Genomic DNA, 27,715 nt, shown 5'->3' on the forward strand with positions numbered 1-27,715 from the left:
CCAGTACCTCTCCCAGCTTAACATGGAGCATAGGGCCCATCCCAAGCTCAGTGCAGCTCTTACCCAGCATCCACAGGTGTGGTTGACTCAGTTTCTCATCAGAAACAAGTGTGGACGCTCTTTTCTTTGGTTTTGGGAGCCTTTATTACTAGCTGACAACTTCTCTAGTGGTTAACACCATGGCAGTTACAGGCTGCAACCCCTTGTTAGAATAAATATATTCCCCCTATACATTTTGTAAACCTAGGTTTGTTTCTCAGCAGAATCAGCATCCAGTCAAGGGTTTCTTCCCACTGCACAAGCTCTTACCTGGTCTATGTTCTGCCCCTTCTTCTTCATGGCTTTCAGGACGTCCTCAGGTGCATACCCCATGTTGACAACTGTCTCTATGCACTGCCTCTCACTAGCAGAGAGGGCCTGCTGTAGTTCAGGAGCAGGGTCACCTGACAGTTTTGTGCAGCTGATATTATTGGGCACTTTAGACACTGGGAAATTTTGGTGTGTTACCTAAAGGGGAAAATCCAGAGGCTGAGGTGATGGCCATCTGCATCCCTTCATCCTGTTTCTGGCTAGTGCAGAACCAGGATACCCCATATAATTAATCCAAGAGGCTTTCTAGACTGCCCTTGGGAAGTTACTCACTGTTTGGATGAAACCAACAGTGCACAGTCTGATTCCCACCATACTTTTTTAACCCTCAAAACAGCAACCAGCAACTCAGATTCTTGCCAATATATCCTTTCCCACCAGTGGACGAAAACATTTCAGTGCCCAACCATATGATATAGTCAACCCTGTACCTCAGCAGAAGCATGCAGATTGCTTCCTTTACCCCCAGTTTACTCATCACCTATGATTTTCTGTACTCAAAGGCACACTATTTCTGGAGATTTTCAGAAACATGATCCAATGCAAGCACACAGGTATTTGGGAACTTACCATAAGTATTTTTGTTTCCTTGTAGTCTGGGTGCACCTGTTGGACAACACACAAATAAGATGTCTATGAACATTATGCACCAGTGAACAGAATTTGCTACAGCTGTGGAGGAAGGGTTTTATGGGAGAGATCTGGGAATAAGTCTACTATACTAGGGAGACTTGTGGTCTGATCAGGTTTCCACATGTGAGATGCAGACATTACACAGTTATGTGAAGTTATAGAATAGACATCATAAGGATAATTTCTTCTTTCAGCACTCTATAAAAACAGATTATATGTCAACAAAGATGTGTCCCCTCTCATAATAATTGTAAGCTTTTTTATTCTGTCACTGTGACTTCTACGTGTTCACAAAGCTCAGTGTAACACGCTGGCTGAATGACAGTGATAATTTTAAAATCATTGCCTAAAGACTTTCCTAATTTTTTTTGACCATGAGGAGTAAGAGAAACACGTACCTCTTTTCTACTCTCAAAGCACTTCATTTCATACACCTGTGATGGATGCACTCAACCCCCTTAACTAAACCTGCAGTAGTTTGATACAGGCTCCAAAGGAAGTAAAGGTCTGAGCTGCAGTTCTATGAAACACAGGAGCAGAGAGCATCGATGCATATGAGCTTGGAACATGATTTTGCAATTAATACATGAATTGTCTGTGACTTTTCCAAGATGCATTTATCAAGGACCAAAGAAAGTTGTGGGTTTAAGAAGTCTCATGCATGCTTTTCCCATCATATGCAATTTGACAACGAGCCAAACACTTTATCCCATATATATGACAGTCTAAGTGAGCCACCTTTGAGCTCTCCCTGTTAGGCAGTGTGGCTGCAGGGCAATTGTCTCTTCTTGAGCTGGGATGCCTCTCAAGGTTGCTCCTGGAGGCAAAGACACTTTTTATCAACAACAGATCTTTTGATGAGTCCAATTTGAGTTCTCTCTAAATTGCAACTGGACTGCACACCAGTGACTTTCCCCTTGAGCTGGGATGTCTCTCAGTTTTTGATATTCTTTGCCTGAGGTGGAGATACCCTTTATTTCACAACAGATCCTTGGCAAGTGACTGTTAGCATGCTGAATTAATACTAATGAAATCCATGTGGCTAATTCCATTGGACATAAACCATTGTCCAAGCCTGATACTAAAATTGGACCTAGCTGCACCTAAGCTCTGTCAGGAGTTGAGAAACCAAGGAGGTCCACTATGAACCTTGTGATTCAACAGGAGGGTGTCTCTTACCCTTTTGCATCTTTGGTCTCTGTGTAAATGATTCTAAATCAATTTTAATTTGATTTTCTTTTGTATATTTCATCCATGTAGTAAGTAATAGAGCGAACCTTGCCATCAAACTTTGTTAAATCGCACTTTTATAAATTCATATTAAAACCACTTTTGCTAATACTTTTGATGGTGATTCTTTAAGTGACCTAAATCACTTATCAACGCCACCACCATATACGAGCAAAATGGCACACTGGCTAAAAAGAATATGCAATTTTTCTACCAGTGCCCAAAACTTGGTCCCATTCTCAGTACACCAACAAGGCTGGATAATGTTCCTTGCTGTATACCTCCTCCATTTCTGCAGAACCAGGCTGCCTGAGGGCAGAATCAACCCTCCACTTTATATTACTTTACTCAAGATAACAGCAGTGCAAAATCAGAACTCTGCCCTTTTCAATTAATCAATTTCAAAGTCTTCCTGCATTTTAAATCAAATTTTAAAAGACTGCAATAAATTACTTTGGACCAAGGGCCTATGTTTATTGCCTTTCCTTAATATCTTTTAAAGCCAACATAGATTGCTTGAAAGTTTGTCTACATCTTTCAGAAAGGCCTTCTTTGGGCCCAAACTGAAAAAAGCAAACAAACAAACAAAAACCCCAGACAAACCAAAAAACCACCACAACAAAAAAAGCCCTATTCACAGAAAAACAATTTTGAGATTATATGTTAGGATTTTGGCAAATTCTATCTATTGGGGGAGGGAAGGAGAGAATAAAAAGGGGAGAGGGGGAAGCCTTGTTCTGCATTTCTACCCATTTTCATCTCCAGGGTAATAATTTATCTTCTAGGACACAAAGCCTGAGAAATCATGTTTGGTCTGATGGACTGGTTTGTGCAAGAAACTGTCCTCATGGTGGTAGAGGGGTTCAAAGCTCTTCACACACACCCTTCCTCCAGATACTTTTGCCAAAGCAAAAAGCACTAGAATATGGGATACACTGAAGTGGGGTTCTAGAGTAGCCCTGAAATCAGCTGGTTATCAAACTGAAGGATGATGCTTTGTTATAAATGCTGCAGCCAGGAAAACCAAGACTGCTTCTTAGACTAGACATTCAAGACTCCAGGACCAACTCCTCTTTCTCAATGTATTTGAGCTTAACAACCTGTGTTTGAGGTCAGCGATTTCCAGTGGAGGAGGGAAACAGCTAAAGGAATTTTGGGGGACAAAGCTAGGACTGGTCATTCATCAGTCATGCCCCCTTACATCTCAAACTTGCATTTCAGTGCCTTCCAAGAAGCAAACATACATTGCTTTCAGTATGAACTTGTACACTGTGCCTACTTTTAGGGACTTTATAGGCCAGGAGCCCTGTCTGCAGCTGGTGTGACTGCATACATCATGCTACTGCAGCAATATATATTCTGAATGGTCTACCAGGAACGCCCCATTCTCCAGCAACCTGATTTCTTTAACTGCATCATACTAATCAGGTCTCTGATCAGCTTTGTTTAATTCCAATCTGCTGACTTTACTAATCATTTCTCCCCTTTGCCAATGCTGCAAAAAGCAAACTAGTGAGCTTCAAAAAAAAAAAAAAAAACCCAAACAAAACCAAACAACCAAGACAAAAAAACCCCCACCATAAACACACTGAGGAGAAAGGACCACTCAGAACAGAATCAATGCAGTCTCAGAGAAATCACAAGTTTATTTCTATCCAAAGAACCCTAGATCAAATTCACTGGTAAAGTATAAACTCCAGTGGAAACTCCAAATCCAAAGTTACAATTTCTAGTCTTGTGAGAAAAAAAAAAAAAAATTATATTTCAAAGCCACTGGGAAATACACTGGGACATATAATTGTTCTGAGGCTTTCTAAAAAGGACAGGCTTATTCTTGTGTAATCTTGAAGGGAAACATGCCCCTTCTACTCCCAGTAACAGAGATGACTGTGACTTCCTTCTATCATTTTCACATTCTGAGGAATTTTGTTACATTTACTTCAATTACAATTTCAAAATTTTGTTACATTTAAAAATCATGTCCAAGGAAGAACTGGACATGACACTCAGTGCTCTGGTCTAGTTGACAAGGTGGTGATCGGTCAAAGGTTGGACTCAATGATCGTAAAGGTCTTTTCCAACCTAAATGATTCTGTGATTCAATTTCCTGCAATTCAGCTGTCCTTTTCCAGCCATTGGGACCATATTGTGGAAATATGAAACAAGTACATTCTGAAGTCTAGTTCTGTTGGCATACCTATTTCTTGGTTTGCTACTTCCAAAATAGAAACAGTTTCAAATTAAGATCTTGATTACTTCTCCTAATAAAACTATTTTTTGTTTATCAGTTTGTATCTTTCCTTACAGCATTCTTGAGAATATACCTTTGCTCCTAGTCTTTAATCAGTTCTAATCCAGCATAGAGATTTGAATAGTCAAGAGTGAAAATGTGGTCATCTAGTTGTAAGTGATCTTTCATATTAACCACTAGAGATGTGTCATACTTCAAGTTTTCACCTCTGAGCTACATACGAGGATAGTCACCTCTCAAACCTGTGATCTGTAACAGTGGGCAGTTGCTCAGCATGCTGCTGTTTCTGTCAAAGTTTACTGTATTAAATTTGTTCTAGTAATCAATAAACAGCTGTTCTCTTGTGCTGAGAAATACACTAGTTGTCAGAATACTGTAATTCACAATCAATAATGCATTCACCTAAGTCTGAAAAGAGATGAGAGAGCAGGAGAGTAGCAGTGTCACTTGTTTCAGAGCACATGGTGTAACAAAACCCTGTAGTATGTCAGTAAGGCCACAGAACCACTGAAACATCATTTATATTGGAGAGAAATAGTCAGATTATTTTAGAGCCAGCTAGAGGATTTCACCATACAGCTTTCACTAGGCTTCATGAGTACTGGTGTTCAGATCTTAGGTTCTTTGGGGAAAAAAAAATAACAAGCTTACTGATGTGCTGGTTTTGGCTGGGGTTGTTAGCTTTCTTCACAGTACCTAGTATAAGGTTGTGTGCTGGAAAGACTGTTGATAACATAGAGGGGGTTTTTATTATTACTGTTGAGCAGGGTTTGCACAGTGTCAAGGCCTTTTCTGCTTCTTGTACCGCCCTGCCAGTGTAAAGGATGGGGATGCACAAGAAGTTGTGAGGAGACACAGCTAGGACATCTAACCACAACCAACAAAAGGGATATTCCATACCCTATGACATCATACTCAGTATATAAAGACAGGGGAAGAAGGAGAAAAGGGGGAGACATTTGGAGTGATGGCATTTATATTCCCAAGTAACTGTTATGTGTCATTTCACAGCTGTAAAATAGCTGAACACATGGGAAGTAGTGAATTAATTCCTTGTGTTGCTTGGCTTGTGCACACAGCTTTTGCTTTCCCTAGTAAACTGTCTATCTCAACTCACAAGTTTTCTATCTTTTACCCTTCCAATTCTCTCCACAATCCCACCGGCAGGGGAATGAGCAAATGGCTGTGTGGGGCATGGTTACTGGTTGGAGTTAAACCACAACAGTCCTTTTTGGCACTCAACATGGGGATCAAAGGGTTCAAGATAACAGATTTGATTGGAATGTGCTAGGACAAATTTATAGCTGTTAGTGCTGTTTATTAATTGGCAGGGTCCTGCGCTTGCCATGGGCTTGCTTGCCTGACTGTTTTAGAGTCTAGTGCTCACTAGTGGCTGGTTTTTGCTTCCTCTGCTTTCTGTAGTGCTGTGCTACTCATCACCTCACTGTATTGTGCCTGGGAGTGTTTAGATAACAGCAATGGTGATATGCCTGGGCTGGCAGATTGCCAGGGCACTGCTGCTGTAATGGACAGGCTGGAACTCCAGTGTGAACTCAAGTTGAAGGGACTGCGACCTATGGATGAGTCCACACAGGAGCAGAGATCCACCTGCAGCCTGTGGAGGAGCCTCACAGAGGAGCATGTGGATATCCAAAGGAGACTGTGATCCCATGAGAAGCCAGCACTGGAGCAGGCTCCTGGCAGGACCTGTGGAGAGAATAGTCCATACTGGAGCAGGTTTGCTGTCAGGATTTGTGAGCCCATGAGGGACCTACACTGGAGCAGTTTGTGAAGAACTGTAGCCCATGGGAAGGACCCATATTGGAGAAGTTTGTGGAGGACTGTCTCCCATGGGAGGCACCCCATGCTGGAGCAGGGGAAACAAGGATTCCTTGCAGTCTGTGGTGCAGACCATGGTGAGGAAGCTGTCTCCCTGCAGCCATAGAGGACTATGATGGGGACTAATAATGGTGGACTCTAGCAGGAAACCCCTTGTTGCAGCCAGGCTGGAAACAAGGGGAGTTCATTGCAGTGTTAAATGCTATAACCTGGCCCAAAAGGACCAGGGGTGGAGATTGTAATGGATATACCTTTAAATTGTTGCCAGACATTATTTGAATTGTATGTTACAGGAATTACTATGACAGTGTCATGGTTTAAGCCCAGCTGGAGATTAAACACCATGCAGCCACTCGCTCAACCCCCCCCTCTCCTATTCCGCCCCCGTGGAATGAGGAAAAGAATCAAAGTAAAACTTGCAACTTGAGAAAAGAGCAGTTTAATTATTGAAAATAAAGTAAAATACAGCGATAATGGCAAATGATGATAATGATAATAAAAAGGGAAAAAACAAGTGATGCAAAATGCAATTACTCAACACCTGCTGACCAATGCCAGACACCCTCTTCCTCCTTCCTTCCTGAATCCAGATTGGCTGCCCTTCTGGGTAACTCCCAACAGTTTAAAAACTGAGCATGACGTTCTAAGGTTTGGAATATCCCTTTGGTCAGTTTGAGTTACCTGTCCCAGCTATGCCCCCTCCCAGTGTCTTTTGCAAATCTCCTTATTGGCAGAGCATGAGACAAGGAAAAAAGAAGTCCTTGACTAAGGATAAACATGACTTAGCAAAAAACTGAAACACTGCTGTGTTATCAACACCATTCTCATTCTGAATCCAAAACACAGCACTGTAACAGCTACTGAGAAGAAATTTACTCCAGCTGAAACCAGGACAAACAGAAACCAAATGAACGAATGGAGGAGAGAAGCCTTAAAAGCAGCAGTGTCCTGATCTGCAGAATAAGGGAATGATATCTGTGTATTATATCAAAGAATGGGAAGGAGTGGGGTGGTTAATGAGCTTGTATTGGATAGTGTAGGACCTGCACATTATGTAAACACCATGGAATTGTCTTAGGATAGAAATGGAAGATATGGCTGGGGGTGTGTATTCTATTGCCTTCTGTTAGAGGTGGGGCAGTTATCTTCTGTTAATTGGGCCGCCTGTTAAAACCAGGTGGGGCAGTTTTCTTTATCTCTTCCACAACCAATCCTCTCTCTGGGGAAATATCCTCTGTTAATGGGCCATTGAGTCTCACTGCATGACTGATAAAATTACATCATCCCATTGTATGATGCTCTGTTCAGGGGGAAGAGCCAAGCATTCCTACCTGGATATAATCTGAGATTTGGAACACCACAGCAGCCTTTTCTAATGGATTCCCAGAGGAAGACCAGGCCCATCTACACCACCACTGGATCTCCAGAGGAAAACTACACCCTTTTCCAAGATCACTGCTTCAACAGAACCACATCTGTCACTCCAAGAGGACTGCAGCCACCACTTAATTGGACTGCTACCAACACCCTGACCAACAGGGTGTCAGGTCATATTCTGACTCTGTCAGTATTGTTTCGTATTACTGCATTTTTATTTTATTTTAATTTTCTTTCCTAATGAAGAACTGTTATTCCTACGCCCATATCTTTGCCTGAGAGCTCCTTAATTTCAAAATTATAATAATTTGGATGGAGGCGATTTACATTCTCTATTTTAAGGAAGTCTCCAGCCTTCCTTAACAGACACCTGTGTTTTCACACCAAAACAGGAATAAGGGGTGGAATGTACTGGTTTTGACTGAGGTAGAGTTAATTTTCTTCACAGGAGCTAGTATGGACTAGTATGTTTTGGATTTGTGCAGAAAACGATGTTGATAGCATAGAAATGTTTTTGTTATTGCTGAATAGCATTTGCACAGCATCAAGGCCTTTTTTGCTTGTCTGCTTCTGATTGTCTCTCATTCCTGCTGGCAGGGGAATGATGCGAGTGGCTGCCTGGAGCTTTGTTGCTAGCTGGGGTCTAACCTCAAAACTTACTCAAATTTCTGCTCTTATTCCTAGACAATAACTGGTGTGAAGTTGTGTCCCCAAAATAATTTTGGAACTTGCTACCAGTTTGAAGAAATGAAACATAAAATTCCTGTCTCAGAGCTGTACAGCAACCAACTGTGACGTAAGTGATCCAAGATTTTCCTCCAGACTGCTTTTAGTATTCAGAAAGCAATCCTTGCCCCCTCCTTTACAAGGAAGACAGTAAATTTAAAAAATTATCTCACAAAGAAAATAAATAAATTAAACATTTAAAAAAAAGACAATTCTTTCACTCCAGGTTAACTGCAAACACTTTTTCTCCCAAGTGACAAAGCACATGTGTCTTTTAATTTGTGATTGCATCTATTCCTTGAAAAGCTGGCATTTCCACTATTTCCAGCTAATATATAAGCAAACTGAAGAACAAATCTAGAAGAGATTTAATTCAAAACATAAAAGCAGTTCAGAATCTTATATATCTCAGTTGGATAAGACAAAACACAAGATTGTACAAAGATCTCATATGCTTATCTCAGTGGTGTGCAACTATGAACAAGTACCAAAAAGCTGAAAGCAAAATCACCAAAACTGGTCTAAAAATATTAGATTTAGGGGAACGTGTGAAGTAATAATCTGAGGTTCAGAACTGCCAGCATGAAGAGCTGTTTAATTGATCAATTTGCAACATAAATGAAGAAGAACTACCGCACATGATCTATACATCTCTCCCATTAAATGAACGTAAAACCACAGGACATTTTAGAAGCAACATCTGTCTCTGCACCTTGAAAACTCCACATCTCCCCAGCAACCCCAACTCTAATCCACTGTGTTTACCATAATCGCTGTGCTTTGAGATGATTCTTCTGTACAAACTGTTGATGCAGCCAGGGAAGGCAGTCTGGATGAAGAGGATAATGTTGATGTCTCCATGCCACTGTCCTCATTTAGAGCAGAAAGACCCACCATATGGTGTCCATTCAGTTCACTGGTTTTACTCTGAGCACAGGTCTGCAAAGAGCTGAGAAAAGTGTCGTTGTGGAGACAGGTAGTGCTGTGGAAAGTGCTCATAAGCTTTGGTGATTTTTGATCACTCTCATCAGAGTCAAGTTTAGGAAAGGACAGGGATTTGATGTTGCTCACTGAAGTGACAGGGGACAGTGACACCTTGGAAGACAAAGACATCTTTTCACAGTTTCCCAACTGTGGTAAAGTGATAAAGCCATTTGGTTTGTGAAGGGGTTTGAAATCCAATGTAGCCCTTTCTGTGGATGTCAGAACTTTCTCATCTTGCAACACAGACTCAGACTCTACTTTGGGAAATGTATTATCAAATACCTGGGCAATAATAGGCCTAGTAGTACCAACATGAATTTCCAGGATATTTTTTAATTCTTCCTTATCATTGATAGTTTTTAATTCCAGTTTATCAAAAGGGTCTTCTTCACATTCAAAATCAGCTGGGTTGAAGTCTGCTTTTGGATGAGGTGGACTGAGAACCTTTTGCTTCACAGCACTGCTGTTTGCTGGTGTGGGAGTAAGAATATTATTGTGCTGCAGGCTAGCAAGGATGGGGTTAATAGGAATAGGTGTGACTTCAGGGCAAGGTCCCTCTGAGAACCCCATTTTGGTGATGTCCTCTGAAGCTGCTTTTGATTTTGCTAGTGCTTCTTCTGCCTTGTGTGCAGCTTCTCTCTGGGCAGCTTCAATTCTTTTGATATCTTCAGCCCATTCAATTGTTTTCTTTTCCAGTGAGAAGTCATACTGGCCAGGGGTGGAAGGGAAAGGAGAAAAAAGATAAATTATATCATGATCATAGCCACTAATTCTAACAGCAACATAAGAGAATAAGAGCTACATGAATTACCATGGACAGACAAATTTTTCCCAGCACCTCTTGTTTCCCGGAATATCTTGTCTGTAGGTTTAGAGACTGACAAAACCAAAAGACCTCAGAAATAGTTCATTTTGTCTCTAGCACTAAAATCTGTCTATAGTCTAGATTAAAGTATCATATTTTGCTTCCTTCTTACACTTAGTTTTACTGTAGAGCTACTGATCATCTGTTGGAAGTTAAAAGTTTGGGGTTTTTTTTCCTTTCTCTCAGGGAATTTTCTCTCATCTGTTGCCTAAGAGAAAATAATGACTGGTACTTAAGAGAGACAAAATAAGTGGCCAAAGTGGGGGGAAGGGGTGCAGCTAGCTGCAGCCTCTTAGATGAGGGGCTTTCTTTGGGAAGGGGAGAGATACCAGGAGGTTTTGGCTGAGGGGTGAGGGGCTAGGCTCAGCTCTTCTCTCTCTCCTGCTCTTAGGATTAGAGGGAAATGGTCAAGTTGCTCCTACCGCAGGAAGAATTTGCTGCCACCATGTCCTGGAGTGACGTTATGATGCTTGTATCCCCAATCATGTGTTCTGTTTATGCTGGATATTATATTCTGTGCCTTCAAGACTGGCTCTGAGAGCGAAGGCAGGGAGAAGAAGAAGCACAGAGTTTTGTTATCAGTCTGCTCTCACTCCTCCACTGTGGTGTCTGGGCATGGATGGGGCAGAACACGGCACTCTGTTGGTGTTTAGTTAGTTTAACTAGCTGAGGCACAGAAGTTCCCTGGACTGTTTTTCTTTCCCTTTTTTTGGAACTGTTCAAACCTGCTCCGGACTGAGACCCGGGGAAACACTGAGAGCTTGCACTTTGTAGCTTACCAGGGCCTACTCTGGTCAGCAGCCTTTCCCAGTGCCGGAGTGACTGATAAGAGAGTGACCACCCACCGGAGAGATTTTCTGAATTTGTCATCTCTTCAGAGCAGCGAATGAGTTTTGTCATCTGCTATTGTTCATTTTGTTGTGCTAGAGAGTGCTTTGCCTGTTAAATAAACAGGTTTTTTTCAACTTCTCTCTGAGGAAATCCTTCCCGAACTGGTTGGGGGGAGGGGTCATGTGGGTTTGCTTCCTTGGGGGGGCCCCTTTTGGAGGTTTTCTCCCACATTTGCCTAAAACTAGGAAAAATTTTTGGCGCCCAACACATGGCTCGAGAGAGTGGAAAAAAACCTTTTCTAATTGTATTTTAGTTGCTATTACTCTCTGTTGGTATAGAGCAGTTAGTAGCCATGTTGTTTGAATTCATAATGTCTCTTGGGGTGAAGGCTTGCATGTGTTCCTGGTCCCTAGGTTTTTTTTGAGTTCTTAATATGTCTATGGTCCCTAGGTTTATTTTCTTATCCAGAAATAGCTCCGGTATTGTCCCCAATACATAGTTTTTGCAGTAGAGGAGCACTGATTAGAATAGTTAATGGGCTGGGCTTGGAGGTAATGACTTGTAGGAAGTTTATAAAGGTGCTAGGGTCTGTTCCAGGTATGAATGGTTCATAGCTATGGTTATGCACCCATTTGGTTAGAGGAGGAGCAGGGGATGAGGCTTTTCAGCCTTTGCTTTCCTTCTTCTCCTCTGAATCTGTTACCTCCCTATTGGAGAATGTTCAGTTTCCCCTAAATGTTAAAGACACCATCTTTCTGGTATTTAATCTGGTAAGCTTCTTCTATACAGTCTGCAGCTTCTCTAGAATGAGGGCTGAGATTCTAGACAGGCTGATGAGACCCCTGACCCAGGAGTAGACCCAGGTGTGGAAAATCCTGGGTGGTGTGGGAAATGGGAGGATTTGGGCAAAATCCTGAAGGAATTTTCTGACCTTATAGTCTGGGACTTTCCACGTGAACAAATTCAGAACCCAGCTGAGGTGGGGAAATACCTGAAAGAGAAGTGCCCTGATGACCCTAAGGAGAAAAAGATCATTGCAATAAGCTGGGCCCTGGCCTATGCTTATTGCACAATTCTAGATACTGTAGGGCAGCAGACAGAGGAAGGGGGGCAGGGAGATAAATCAGCAGCTATCCCAGTCACTCAAGGTGCAGCCAACAGCCCAGTTACGAAGCCAGTAGCTAAACCAGACAATAAACCTAAACCAATGGCTGTTGCTACTAGCACGAGAAGCAGAAAGTGCACAGACAAGACCGATTGACCAGTGGATGATGATGCAGGAGAAGGATCCTTAACAATCCTGACATAAAATCAGGAGTCAAAGCAACTGGCAAAAGATCAGAAGCTAATATTGATTCCTTTTCCCTGAAGGACCTTCGGGGCCTAAGGAAGGATTACACTTGATGACCTGATGAATCCGTAATTAGTTGGTTAGTCCGTCTTTGGGATGTTGCAGGCGAGGCTACAATTCTGGATGTCACTGAAGCAAGGCATTTGGGATCCCTGTCCCATGATCCCATCATTGACCAAGGAATGATGAGGAGGGCTAATCCTCACAGCCTCTGGGCACGGGTCTTGGAAAGTGTAACACAAAGATACCTGTGTGCAGACGATCTCTATATGCAGCAAACCCAGTGGAAGACTATTGTATTTGCTGGGATTGCCCCGACGAAGGCAGGAATGATGCATCTGACTCCATGTTCTCAGAAGGCTAATTTATTATTTTACAATACTATGTTGTCGTGGTTTGACCAGGAAGGAGTGGGAATTCTGGGAAGCTGTGGTCAAACCAATGAAGGTTTTGGGTTTCATACTGACACCTGGTGTAGCCAGTGGGGTTTGGACACACCTCCGAGAATACACAGGGGTTAAAAGCAAGGCACTGCCCTGGCACTTCCTCTTTGGGACATCGTCGGGCGAAGAGGTCAGATCTCTTCCCCCGCCCAGCCCGCTGCTGCTGGGCGGGGGAGGGGCCGGCCATGCGGTAGGCCAGGGGCCTGGACAGAGGTGGGGGTTGAGGGGCTTTCAAGGATGGAAGGGTGGCGGAGCCCCAAGAGACATCGAGCGGCCAGCCCCCCCCCCCCCCCTCCGGGAGGGAGAGCGGCCGGCCGCAGCAGCAGCACGTGTGGGAGTATCATCTCGTCCCAGGACAGACAGAGACTGAAAACTTTTAACCCTTTCTTGCATGATTGGGGCCTTGCAAAAATGCTAATCCTCCTCGAAGCTGAATAAGAAGGGAGATAAGAGATGAAATGTGGAGATGATTGGATGGGGAGAGATGATTTGGAGTGGCCTTTTGGCTGGACTTTTCTCGTGGCTATGGACTCAGTTGTTCCTGTGACACAGACTGCATTTAGGGGGAGGCAGTGCCTCAAAACCAGGAGGGTTCATTCGTGAGGACCCCCCGGCCCCAGGGGGTTGGAAAAATATGGGGGGGACAGATGTCCCAAAAGCAGAGACTGTGCCTTTTTGGAGTGAGACAAGGCATCCTTGAAAGACAACCCTAAAAGCAGCTCTGGTCCATGCCGTCAGTGGTGAGAGCACTGGGCATGGAAGGAACATGTCACAAGCGGCAAAAGGACTTTTTTTTTTCCGGGCGGTGCCGAAGTGACAAGGAAGCATCCGAGGTTTCAGTGTGTTTCCAGGAGAAGCCTATGGAACGAGAAGGACTCCTTTCCTCTTCATGAACTGATGTTTGAGTATACTAAAGTGTCGTACCGGGTGTTTTGGGAGAATGTATTGGATTGAGAAAGTCAGGGAGTGGGGAGGAGGAAAGTGGTTTTTTTGTAAGGTTTTCAATTCTTTTCTTCTTTTTCCTTATGGTCTTTCCCTATTTTTCCTGTAGTTTAAGTAATAAAGTGTCCTTTATGTTTAAGTTGGAGCCTGTTTTGCTTATTCCTGGTCACATCTCACAGCAGACACCAGGGTGAGGCATTTTCATGGGGGGCACTGGCTCTGTGCCAGGCTCAAACCATGACATATGTTATATTAAAGAATACTATACTATACTACAGAATACAGAAAGGATACTTACTAAATGCTAAAAAGATAATAATGAAAACTCGTTACTCTTTCCAGAGTCTTGACACAGCTTGTCTCCGATTGGCCGAAGAGTCAAAACAACTCACACCAGAATCCAATGAAACAATCACCTGTGGGTAAACAAACTGCAAACACATTCCACATGAGCAAAACAGAGGAGAAGCAAATGAGATAGGAATTGTTTTCCTTTTCTCTGAAGCTTCTCAGCTTCCCAGGAGAAAAATCCTGGGCGAAGGAATTTTTTCAGAGAATGTGAATGCCACAGAAGACTATCGAACAAGAGATCCAACACCTGAGAAAAATGGAGTGGCAGAGATTATCTTCTAAGGTGACATAACAACTAGGAATCCAGACTTGGTACCATGTACATCTGTGATGTGGCAAAAACTTGTATGACTTGGGCCACATGAATATGCTTCTGCTTTAGCAATAATAAAGCGGCATGACAGGGATGAGACTGTGCTTGATGTGGCGAAGAAGCTCCAAGCATATGCAGATGATTTACATGGCCCAACACATGCCAGAATCGCAGCGGTGGAAATATGTCTGCAGAAATTAGAAGACAGGATAGAGGTGAATCATAAGTAGCTCAGAGATGGGATTAAAGACCTTCTCCAAATCTCAGCAGTACAGATCAGAGGTTCTGGTATGCAATGCAGACGTTTCCCAGATGGAGAGAGAAGGTACACCCCACGAGCTGAGCTGTGGTTCTTCCTGCGTGATTGCGGAGAAAATATGAAGAGATGGGATGGGATGGAAAATCTACTGCTGCTCTGGCCCAACAGGTGCATGAATTGAAGGAAGGCAAAACTCAGAGAGGAAGTTCAGCAAAAAGAAAGCAGCTCCAGTTGCCCATAGCTGAACTGTCAGGTATGATGATGACATGTCCAATCCCCTTGAAGGAACCTCCAAGACATATGCCCAAGAAAAGAGGGATAACCAGGCTTAGAGGGGCCCTGCCTCTGGCCAGGTAGAGGCTAGGGAAAACCATGTTTTCTGGACTGTGTGGATTCATTGGTATGGCACATCAGAACCACAAAAATAAAAAGCCTTGGTCAATACTGGTGCGCAATGCACATTAATCCCATCAAGACGTGGGGGCAGAATCTGTCTCTATCACTGGCATGATAGGAGGATCACAGGATTTTACTTTGGTGGAAGCTGATGTGAGCCTGACTGGAAATGAGTGGAAGAAACATCCTATTGTGACTGGCCTGTCACAGTCATATTTTCTGAAAAATCCCTTCGCCCAGGATTTTTTCCTGGGAAGCTGGGAAACCTCCGAGAAAAAGGAAAACAATTTCTTATCTCATTTGCTTCTCCTGTGTTTTGCTCACACGTGGAATGTGTTTGGAGATTGTTTATCGAACAGGTGATTATTTCACTGGTTTCATGTGAATTGTTTTGACTTACTGACCAATCAGGGTCAAGCTGTGTCGAGGCTCTAGAGTCATGAGTTTTCATTATCATCCTTTTAGCCTTCTGTAAGTATCCTTTCTGTACTGATTAGTACAGTTTAGTTAAGTAATCTTTAAAATAATATAGTATCATAAAACAATAAATTAGCCTTCTAAGAACATGGAGTCAGATTCATCATTCCCTCCTTCATCTGGGCACCCCGCAAATGGTGACCCCAGATGCTGGCTGTAGCCTGGAGCTGAAGAACCAAGACCCTGATATCAGGCAGAGTTCACAGCCGAGGCTAAACACGCAGAAAATCTGCTGAATTTTCCCATACAGCATGTCAGGAGACCTTCACAGAATTCCTATGCTGACCAGCTTGCTGAAACTGGACACTGTCGCAAGGTACTGTTAACTCTTCCCCTCCTGACAATACTGTCCTACACAAAATGTGGGGGTACAGTTGGGAAGAGGTGCCTTCAGAAACAGAAATTCAATTTTCTCAGTCAGAGGAGAACCCTATGTGGATGTGGAGATTTTGGGCTTTGCAGGACAGAATTCATATTCATATCTATGAGTTCTTGAGATGGGCAAAATTTAATGGGTTTTTCACAGATAGGAGGTGTGGTGGTTTGACCAGGAAGGAGTGGGAATTCTGGGAAGCTGTGGTCAAACCAATGAAGGTTTTGGGTTTGAGACTGGCACCTGGTGTAGCCAGTGGGGTTTGGACACACCTCCGAGAATACACAGGGGTTAAAAAGCAGGGCACTGCCCTTGGCACTCTCTCTTGGGATGTCGCAGCGCAGAGGTCAGATCTCTTCCCCCGTCCAGCCTCTGCTGCTGGGCGGGGGGAGGGGCAGCCATGCGGTAGGCCCGGGGCCCGGACAGAGATGGGGGTGAGAAGGCCTTCAAGGATGGAAGGGTGGAGGAGCCCCAAGAGACATCGGGCAGCCATTCCCCCCCCCAGGAGGGAGAGAGAGGAGAGCCGGCGTCTGAATGTGATAGCAGCCAGCCCAGGAGGAGGAAGGTGGGGGGAAGGGTGCAGCCCGGCCGGCCGCAGCAGCAGCACGTGTGGGAGTATCATCGTTCTGAGATAGACAGAGACTGAAACTTTTAACCCTTTCTTTCATGATTGGGGCCTTGCAAAAATGCTAATCCTCCTCGAAGCTGAATAAGAAGGGAGATAAGAGATGAGATGAGACAAGGACCTGGCCCGAAGAACATGGAGATGATTGAATGGGGAGAGATGATTTGGAGTGGCCCTTTGGCTGGACTTTTCTTGTGGCCATGGACTCAGTTGTTCCTGTGACACAGACTGCACTTAGGGGGAAGCAGTGGCTCAAAACCAGGAGGGTTCTTCGTGAGGACCCCCCGGCCCCAGGGGGTTGGAAAAATATGGGGGGGACAGATGTCCCAAAGCAGAGACTGTGCCTTTTTGGAGTGAGACAAGGCATCCTTGAAAGACAACCCTAAAAGCAGCTCTGGCCATGCGTCAGTGGTGAGAGCACTGGGCATGGAAGGAAGATGTCACAAGCGGCAAAAGGACTTTTTCCGGGCGGTGCCGAAGTGACAGGGAAGCACACGAGGTTTCAGTGTGTTTCCAGGGGAAGCCTATGGAACAAGAAGGACTCCTTTCCTCTTCATGAACTGCAGTTTGAGTATACTAAAGTGTGGGGCCAAGGCTGGGCAGTTGATGATTTGAGAGAATGTATCGGATTGGGAAAGTCAGGTAGTGGGGAGGGGGGAAAGTGGTTTTTGTAAGGTTTTCAATTCTTTTTTCTTTTCCTTATAGTCTTTCCCTATTTTCCTGTAGTTTAGGTAATAAAGTGTTCTTTATGTTTAAGTTGGAGCCTGTTTTGCTTATTCCTGGTCACATCTCACAGCAGACACCAGGGTGAGGGCATTTTCATGGGGGGCACTGGCTCTGTGCCAGGCTCAAACCATGACAGGAGGTCCTCACTGAACCCGAGAGCCTGGCAGACACTGGATCTCTATTTTGGGGAGAAATATGAGCGGGGTGAGGGCATGTGTCGAATTTTTCCAGCGTATGCAGCTCTTTTCTCTGTTCTGAGGAAGAGAACCCCCTTGGGGGGGGCACCTCGTCTTATGCGGGGAGCTACCAGCCCCCTCGCCAGAGCCAATAGAAGAATCCATCCAAGGACAGGAACTGCTGGTTCCAGCTCCCCCGCACGGTGGGGGGGGGGGCCCGTTTTGCCCGCGTCTCAGAAGATATATTCTGCCTCTCTGGAGCATGGGCAAAAGGAGCTGTTTCCCCTCCCTGCTCCCTTCCCCCTTGGGGCGTGTGAGCCATCTTTGCTGGTCTCGCCCCGCCCGCGGAGGGAGGCGGCCGCCGGCCTCCAGCTCGCAGCACCGTCTCTTGCTGTTTCGCCCGGGTTGCCAGGCAACGCAATCGCCAGCAGCGGTGAGCAACGGCAGCCAGTCATCAAGATGGGGCGTGCCTCCGTCGCTGTGTGTGGTCCCGAAAACGCTGCGGTAGGTATGAGAGAGCTGCCCGTGGCCCCGCCACCTCCCACGCCGACCCGAGCGCCGCTCCCAACCATCTCTGGAACTGCCCCTCGTGGATTCCAGTGTGTTGCTAAGCAACAGTTCAGCGGCGATGCAGACCGCGCCTGCCCTGCCGCCTCCGCCGCTCCCACTGCATCCGGAAATGCTCCTCGCAAATTCAAGTGTGTTCCTAAGCAATGATTTAGTGGTGCCGCAGAGTGCGCCTGCCCTGTCCCCCCCACATCCAGGGGAAGCCACGGCAGCTGTTCTGCGATCCGATTTGGTGCCGGCGCCCAGCCTGACAACCCCTCCCGCAGAGATAGAGATCGCGCCAGTGCTGCCCCGCCCGGAACCAAGAGAGAGCGCGGCAGCGCTTCCTCGCGCGCCCCTGCCGCACCCAGCCGCGGTTCCGCCGCCTTCAGGGACTCTGTCCTTCGCATCAGCGTCTGTGTCGGAGCCTGCCACTGGCCTGTCCCTCAGTGGAGGCAGCACAGCTCGACAGCTGTATTCAGGCGCCTCCCAGCTGAACACTTTGAAACTCACTGTTTTTCTGGGACACAGAGTTTTTTGCAGGCCGATTTTCGTGTGGTTGGGGGCTTCTCATTGGGGCTCGGAAGGCCTGATTCCCCCTGCGCGCGTCAGCAGTGTGGGGGAGGTGGCTCCCAGAGGTGCTGCCTCTGGCCTCAGACCTGGAGGGGGTGGAGATGGTGCCGGGAAGCAGAAAGCGGGAACACTGTTGTTTGTACCGCGAAGGCGAGAGGCGCAGTAGATAACAGGCGTTGCTCGCTTGTTCTGGGGAAAGAAGACCCCCAGATCTGGGATGGAGATCCCCGGGAAAGCTTCTCCTTCCCAGCTGCCAGCATGCACCAGTGGTTCTGCGGGGAGAGGGAGGAGGCGTTCGGTCACTCCTGTTGCCAAGGCACTGTCAGCGTGGTGGGGGCAGGCTGTGAGAACAAAAACCCTGCCCTGCGGGCCGGGTCTGGGCCATTTGGCCCACTCACTGCCAGGTTTGGGGGCTTTGATCCCCAGGCCCAGGCCACCGTTCTGTGAGCCAGGTCTGGGGTCCTTGGTCCACCCATCCGGACCAGGGCCAGGGACGCCGTCCTGCCCAGTGGCACAGGGTCCAAAACACCCTCTGCTGCTGCTGTTCTTTCTTAAAAAAAAAAAAAAAAAAGGGAAAAAAGAAAAAAAAAAAAAGGTGGAAAGAGCTACAAGATCAAAGTGCTGGAAAGCCAAGAGTCAGCCTCAGCCCAGGTGGTTCAATTAAAGGTTTCAATATTGTTTGATAAATATCAATGGATTTTTGATAATTGTTGGTGACATTTCTTGGCAGTTCTTTGTTTCAGGATTCTGCAAAGCTGTTTCAGGACCAAGAAGGACCTTCAGAGATGTCAAAGATCAACATCTCCAGTCAATGGACCTTTTCCTGAAACTCAGCTGTTTGGACTTGAAACAATGAAGATTTTTTGCATTTTTTTTTGCATTTTCTTATATTGTAAGCCTTGTTTTAGTGTTATGATAGAAGTAGATGTTCTACAGGAAAAGAATCTGCTTGATCATTCTATGGAAGCACTTGACTGACATTTTGACATTTTGATTGGCAATGGATAAACCTCTCGACATGTGTCTGTTCTCTGTTCTGCATGGGCCCAGCAGAAGAATTACAAATGCAGTCTCTTTTTATTTTCTTTATACTATAAAGGGTGACATGTCACAGTCATATTTTCTGAAAAATCCCTTCACCCAGGATTTTCTCCTGGGAAGCTGAGAAGCCTCAGAGAAAAAGGAAAACAATTTCTTATCTCATTTGCTTCTCCTGTGTTGTGCTCACATGTGGAATGTGTTTGGAGATTGTTTATTGAACAGGTGATTATTTCACTGGTTTCATGTGAATTGTTTTGACTTACTGACCAATCAGGGTCAAGCTGTGTCAAGGCTCTAGAAAGAGTCACAAGTTTTCATTATGATCTTTTTAGCCTTCTGTAAGTATCCTTTCTGTATTCTTTAGTATAGTTTTCTTTAAAATAATACAGTATCATAAAAAATTAAATTAGCCTTTGTGATGGTGTTCACAGGGGTTTTCAGGTGAGGGACGAGACAAGAATGTTGACTCCACGTTCAGAAGGCTTGATTTATTATTTTATGATATATATTACATTAAAACTATACTAAAAAGAATAGAAGGAAAAGTTTCATCTCAGAAGGCCAGCCAAGCTAAGAATAGAATAGAAAGAATGATAACAAAGGCAGCTGCCTCAGACTCTCTGTCCAAGCCAGCTCTGCTGTGACTGGCCATTAAGTACAAACAAGCACAGGAGACCAATCACAGATGCACCTGTTGCATTCCACAGCAGCAGATAACCATTGTTTACATTTTGTTCCTGAAGCCTCTCAGCTTCTCAGGAAGAAAAAATCTTAAGGAAAGATTTTTAATGAAAAGATGTCTGCGACATGTCACCTTATATTTAGTTAAATTAAAAAGAAAAGTCTTTGTAATTTTCTCTGCTGGGCTCATGCAGAGGAAAGAACAAACACTTGACAGGTTATCTGTTGCCAATCAAACCTCAGTCAAGTGCTGGTGTGGAATGAACAGGGAAATTCTTCACCTGTAAAACATAAAATTCTATCATATTACTAAAACAATCTTACAATATAAGAAAATGCAAAAACAATGCAAAGAAAATTCAAGTCCAAACAGCTGAGTTTCAGGAAAAGTCCATGGACTGAAGATGTTCCTCTTTGCCATCTCTGAAAGTTTCTTTTGTTCCTGAAACAGGCTTGCAGAATCCTGAAACAACAAATTGCTAAAGAAAAATCCATCAATAGTTATCAAAAATCCATTGACAGTGATCAAATAGTTTAGAGAAAATTTCTGGAATGTCTTGGCCACAGCTCTTTATTGAACCACTTGGGCTGAGGCTAAGTTTTTGGCTCTTCAATGCTTTCGAGCTGCTGCCAGCTCTTTCAACCTTTTTTATTTAATTTTTTCTTTTTTTTTTGAAAGAGCAGCAGCAACAGACAGCCTGAGAGGTCCTGGGGGACCCTGGCCCTCTTGGAAGGATCAGGAACCCCAGACCTGGCAAACAAAACGGTCGCCCAGGACCTGACGGGGGAAGCAAAACCCCCAAGCTTAAAAGAAGGCCAGGCGGAGGCCCTGGCCCAGGGAACTGAGCCAAACAGCCCAGTCTGGGCCCACGAGGCAGGCTCTGTGTTGTCACAAACCAGCACCCTGCTGCCCGTGCAATAGCAGAATGAGTGACCAAACGCTTCCTTCTCCCCGAACCACCGACCCACATCGGCAGTGGGGAAAAAGAAGCTGTCCCAAGAATCTTCATCTCAGGTCTGGGAATGTTTTTTCCCCACAGCAAGCGAGCGATGATCGCTTCCCGCTGTTTCCTCTGCCTCTGCAATGCAAATGCAAAAGATGTTCCCGCCTCCTGCCCCACGGCACCATGCCAGCCCTTTTCAACCTGGTGACCAGAGGCAAAACTTTCAGGAGCCACCTCTTCCTCGCCGCTGGGATGTGCGAGGGACAGCAGGCACTGCAACCCCCAAGGGGGAACCACCGACCAATCTGCCAAAAACGCTGAGTTTAAAAGCAGGCAGACGGGCTGCGCCTGTACTCAACTGTCGGGCCATGCCTCCTCCACGGAAGGAGAGGCCGACGCCCCCTTCCCCTGTCCCAGTACCCCCCGCAAGGGCAGCCCCGGGGCAGCCCGAAAAACTCGGGGGGGAAGTCACGCTGGATGCCAGAGGTGCTGCTGGGGGCGGCAGGACCGCGGGCAGCTGTGATGAAGGTCCCGCAGGCTCAGCGCCATTGTCAGCGTCATCCTGAACTGGGATCGGTTTGGCAGAAGCCGACGAGGCTGCTGGGGAGGCCGGTGGGGGCAGCGAGGGTGCGAGAGGTGCGCGGGAAAGTGCCGCCATTGTCTCACTTGGCTCCGAGAGCGGGAGCACAGGAGCGAGCTCTGTCCCTGCGGGAGGAGGCGGGACAGCTGGGGAGAGCAGCGAGGGCGGCACTGGGTCGGCCCTAAGTGCATCCGCAGGCGGCGCAGCCTCGGACGCACGCTGCCGGCAACTGCCAGTGTCTCCAAGTGCGTTGCCTAGCAACACAGGCAAAGCTGCAGGAAGCGGTGCTTCTGAGATCGGCCGCGCATGCGCAGAACCAGCTGGGGCCACAGGCGGGGCTGCTCGGAGAAGCGGCTGCGGGGCGGGTGGGGTGGCCTTGCGGGCTCGGGAGGTGGGGCCCCGGGGACCGGTGCCGCCCGCAGCGCTGAGTGGGGCGGGGTCCACAGGGCTGGCCAAGGCAGTGCTCGTGGCGCTGGATGGGGCAGTGCAGCCCACTCAGATCCCCCCCGAGAGCAACGAGGGGGGGGGGTAAAAAGCGGCTCTGTCTGAGCATGCTCCTAAGACACAGAAAAAAAAGCTTCTTCGGCTGCGGGCAGAACTTCGCCCCCCCCCCGTGAGTCAGGGGGGCTAGGAAGCAGCAGATCGTCTTCCAAAGGATCTTCTCCTGTGGGAACTGGGGAGAATGGGGTCTGCCCCCTGCAATCAGCTATCCACGGAAAGGAAGCTGCTTTCTGTTTCAAGACTGGGAAAAGCATCCTGAATGATGGATGAATCCGTGGGTACCCCAGCCCACGGTCGATGGCAGCTTCGAAAATGGATTCCATGCATTCCCATGTGAACATATCAAGGGCATAGAGCATATCCGTAAAAAAAACCCACGGAATTTTGCTCATAAAAAAACTCATAGAAATGTCTCTCCACCATAGGAATTCTGTCCTCTTCACCCCATTTTTGCCAGAGGGCAATAAGTTTCTCCTCTGAGAATTGAACCTCTGCCTCTGTGGGGACCCTCCCCCACATGTGCAGCCACAATCTGCATAGGGCAGCATCGTCAGGAAGGGAAAAGCTAACAGTACCTTGTGACAGTGTCCACCAGGCTCTGGCAGGTTGCGTGATGCTGCTAGGCTTTCTGGACATCTTCCCTGGAGGCTTTTCAAAAGGTTCTCTTTGTGGTCAGCCTTTGCTGTGAACTCTTTTCAAATCAGGATCTTCAGTTCTTCAGCTCCTGGCTAGAATCCACTTCTGTGGTCACTTGTGAGGTGAATCATCAATGCCACACACTCGGGATTTACCCAGTGTAGCAGTGCCCCTCTGGGGTTTCACCAAGTGATGAATCTTCCTCATTCACTCGAGGGTCACCATCTGTGATGGTGTTCACAGGGATTTTCAGGTGAGGGACGAGATGAGAATGTTGACTCCATGTTCAGAAGGCTTGATTTATTATTTTATGATATATATTACATTAAAACTATACTAAAAAGAATAGAAGGAAAAGTTTCATCTCAGAAGGCTAGCCAAGCTAAGAATAGAATAGAAAGAATGATAACAAAGGCAGCTGCCTCAGACTCTCTGTCCAAGCCAGCTCTGCTGTGACTGGCCATTAAGTACAAACAAGCACAGGAGACCAATCACAGATGCACCTGTTGCATTCCACAGCAGCAGATAACCATTGTTTACATTTTGTTCCTGAAGCCTCTCAGCTTCTCAGGAAGAAAAAATCTTAAGGAAAGATTTTTAATGAAAAGGTGTCTGCGACAAGCCTTCTAATAACATGGAGTCAGATCCATCATTCCTTCCTGACACGAGGGACCCCGCAAAAACAATACTAGCCCAAAGACCCCATGCATTTTGGGCACAGATTACCTCCGAAGTGGGTATTTCAAAGACCCAAAAGGACTCAGATGGGCATTTGGGATAGCAGCTGTAGTGACAGAGGGCATCCAGCAATTGAACACCTTGCCTGGACTGTCTGAGAATCCATCTACAGTAGGACTTCTGAAGGGGGAAGAGCAACAGGTACCAATTGCCACTTCCACAGTGCATCATCGACAGTATAGAACCACTCGAGATGCTGTGATTCCCATCCATATGATGATCCAAGAGCTGGAGAGCCAAGGGGTGGTCAGCAAGACCCACTCACCCTTCAACAGCCCCATTTGGCCTGTGCGTAAATCTGAAGGAGAATGGAGATTGACTGTGGACTACCGTGCATTGAATGAAGTGACTCCACCACTGAGCACTGCTGTGCCAGACATATTAGAGCTCCAGTATGAGCTTGAGTCCAAGGCAGCAAGGTGGTATGCCACTATTGATATTGCCAATGCATTTTTCTCCATTCCTCTGGCAGCAGAATGCAGGCCTCAGTTTCCTTTCATGTGGAGGGGAGTGCAGTACACCTGGAACCAACTGCCCCAGGGGTGGAAGCACAGCCCTACCATCTGCCATGGACCGATCCAGACTGCACTAGAAAAGGGTGAAGCTCCAGAACATCTTCAGTATATTGATGACATCATTGTGTGGGGGAACACAGGAGCAGAAGTGTTTAAGAAAGGAGAGAAAATCATCCAAATCCTCCTGAGAGCTGGTTTTGCCATCAAAAAGAGCAAAGTTAAGGGACCATCTCGTGAGATCTAGTTCCTGGGAGTAAAGTGGCAAGATGGACAGCATCAGATTCCTACAGATGTCATCAACAAGATCATAGCAATGTCTCCACCAACCAATAAGAAGAAAACACAAGCTTTCCTAGGCGCCATAGGTTTTTGGAGAATGCATATTCCTGAGTACAGTCAGATTGTGAGCCCTCTTTACCTGGTCACCCTTAAGAAGAATAATTTCCACTGGGGCTCTGAGCAGCAAAAAGCTTTTGCCCAGATTAAGCAGGAGATTGCTCATGCAGTAGCCCTTGGCCCAGTCAGGACAGGACTAGAGGTGAAGAGCATGCTCTGCTCTGCAGCCAGGAACCATGGTTTGTCCTGGAGCCTTTAGCAGAAGGTGCCTGGGGAGACTCGAGGCCGATCACTAGGATTTTGGAGTCAAAGCTATAGAGGGTCTGAAGCCAACTACACTCCAACGGAGAAGGAAATCTTGGCTGCCTATGAAGGAGTCAGAGCCACCTGAGAGGTGACTGGTACAGAAGCGCAATTCCTCCTGGCCCCCTGACTACTGGTGCTGGGATGAATGTTCAAAGGAAAGGTTCCCTCTACCCACCATGCCACCAGTGCTACATGGAGCAAGTGGATTGCTCTTATCACACAGTGCGCCCATATAGGTAAAGTGAATCGCCCTGGGATTTTGGAAGTAATTACAAATTGGCCCAAAGGTGAAAATTTTGGTGTCATGGATGAAGAAAAAGAACAAGTGACATGGGCTGAAGAAGCTCCAGCATACAACCAACTGCCATCAGAGGAAACACGCTATGCTCTTTTCACTTATGGTTCCTCTCGCATATTAGGGATGAATTGGAAGTAGAAAGCAGCCGTATGGAGCCCCACACGATAGGTCGCAGAGGCCACTGAAGGAGTAGGTGGATCAAGCCAACTTGCAGAATTCAAAGCCGTTCAACTGGCCCTAGACATTGCAGCAAGAGAGAAGCGGCCAAAGCTGTACCTCTACACTGATTCATGGATGGTAGCCAACACTCTGTGGGGATGGCTGGAGAGGTGAAAAGAGGCTAATTTGCAGTGTAGAGGAAAACCAATTTGGGCTGCTGAAGAGTGGAAAGACATTGCTACCAGGGTAGGGAGGCTACCTGTGAAAGTCCACCACGTAGATGCCCATGTTCCCAAGAGTAGAGCTTATGAGGAGCACCAAAATAATGAGCAGGTAGACCAGGCTGCAAAGATAGAGGTGTCAAAGATAGACTGGTAACACAAGGATGAGTTATTCCTAGCTCGATGGGGCCCATGATGCCTCAGGCCATTATGGTAGGGATGCCACCTATAAGTGGGCATGAGACTGAGGGGTGAATTTAACCATGGACAGTATTTCTCAGGTTATCCATGACTGTGAAATGTGTGCTGCCAGAATTTTCCAGTACACGCTAACCCAGCACCCCATGTCCACCTGACCGCCATGGCACCTGCTAAGGCTGTGGAGTTTTCTATTATATTTTGTTTGCCACCCTGGGGTGTGCCTTCCTTTGCTGTTCTAGCCACTGCTCAGAGGTTCCTGCTACAGCTCCTTTCTCTATCTGGAGGGGCACCAGGCCTGTGGTGAGTTTGTAAAGGAAACCCCTTTTCTATCTCTCCCATTTGTGCGTCCGCCATTGCCCACATGGAGAGAGGCAGCTGAGCTCGTGCCACAGCGACCCCTGGAGCTGGGGGGAAATCATCGCACCTGTCCTGCCCTGCTCAGCTGGGAGCCACCAGCATCCCTGCTGGCTGTGAGCATAAATGCACTGAAGGGGAAGTGCCTGCAGCCAAGATAAAGCTGTTAGTGGGGTTCTGTTTTTGTTTCTTATTGCTGCCGTTGTGGTCGTTTTTTGGTCCTTATTATACAGATATGTATACAGTCCAGGAAGTTTTTAGAGTGTATGGAGGATAACTTATTGTCACAGCTGGTGAGTGAGCCCACCAGGGGAGGGACTATGCTAGACCTGTTGTTTGCAAATAGAGATGGGCTGGTGGGAGATATGGTGGTTGGAGGCTGCTTGGGGCACAGTGGTCATATAGTTATAGAGTTGTCGATATTTGATGAAATCAGGATGAACGTTAATAAGACTTTTACATTAGAGTTATGGAGGGCAGACTTTGGCCACTTTAGGAGACTTATTCAGAGGGTTCCTTGGGAAGTAATCCTTAAACACAAAGGAGTCCAGGAAAGGTGGGCGTGCTTCAAAACAGAGATGTTGAGGGCACAGGAACAGACTGTCCCTATGTGCCGAAAGATGAGTCGATGGGGCCAACATCCAGCCTGGATGGGCAAGGAGGTTTCGAAGGAACTTAAGAATAAAAAGTGGATGTATCATCTTTGGAAGGAGGGTCAGGTCTCTCAGGAAGTATTTAAGGGGGCTGCTAGAGCATGTAGAAAAAAATCAGGGAGGCCAAAGCTCAGTTCAAACTTAATTTGGCAAATTGGTAAAGGATAATAAAAAATGTTTTCACAAATATATTAATGGTAAAAAGAAGTGTAAGACCAACCTTTGTTTTCTACTGGATGAGGGAGGGAACTTGGTAACTTCAGATGCGGAGAAGGCAGAAGTGCTTAACGCCTTCTTTGCCTCAGTCTTTAGTGGGAAGACAGCTTGTCCCCAGGACAACTGTCCTCTTGGGTTGGTTGATGGTGCCAGGAAACGGAATGGTCCCCCCATTATCCAGGAGGAGGCAGTTAGAGAACTGCTGAGCTGCTTGGATGTTCATAAATCTATGGGACCAGATGGGATCCATCCCAGGGTGATGGAGTTGGCAGATGAGCTTGCAAAGCTGCTCTCCATCATTTACCAACAGTCCTGGCTCACTGGTGAGGTTCCAGATGACTGGAAGCTGGCCAATGTGACACCCATTCACAAAAAGGGTGGGAAGGAGGATCCTGGTAATTATAGGCCAGTTAGCCTGACCTCAGTACCCAGTAAGGTAATGGAACAGTTTATACTGAGTGTCATCACGCAGCACTTACAGGATCGCCAGGGTATCAGACCCAGCCAGCATGGGTTTAGGAGGGGTAGGTCATGTTTGACCAACCTGGTCTCCTTTTATGACCAGGTGACCCACCTGGTGGATGCAGAAAAGGCTGTGGCTGTTGTCTATTTGGACTTCAGCAAGGCCTTTGACATGGTCTCCCACAGCATACTCCTGGAGAAGCTGGCAGCCCGCGGC

General features: G+C 46.3%; 1 protein-coding gene across 14 annotated transcripts in view; it reads right to left on the reverse strand.

Annotated features, from left to right (window-relative positions):
• LOC141726952 (ubiquitin-associated protein 1-like) overlaps positions 1–27,715 on the reverse strand; it is a 176,760-nt gene that overhangs the window by 84,863 nt on the left and 64,182 nt on the right. For 9 of the 14 annotated variants that reach the window (XM_074532076.1, XM_074532075.1, XM_074532077.1 and 6 more), the window contains 3 exons: positions 9,191–10,117; positions 940–975; positions 310–507 (listed from right to left, as the gene is read on the reverse strand). In XM_074532076.1, the coding sequence (XP_074388177.1) occupies positions 310–507; positions 940–975; positions 9,191–10,117 (1,161 nt within the window). The remainder of the gene's footprint in view (positions 1–309; positions 508–939; positions 976–9,190; positions 10,118–27,715) is intronic. The other 5 variants (XM_074532067.1, XM_074532073.1, XM_074532074.1 and 2 more) reach the window with 2 other exon arrangements.

This window comes from Zonotrichia albicollis, chromosome W, assembly GCF_047830755.1.
Source record: "Zonotrichia albicollis isolate bZonAlb1 chromosome W, bZonAlb1.hap1, whole genome shotgun sequence".
Classification (NCBI taxonomy): Eukaryota; Metazoa; Chordata; class Aves; order Passeriformes; family Passerellidae; genus Zonotrichia; species Zonotrichia albicollis.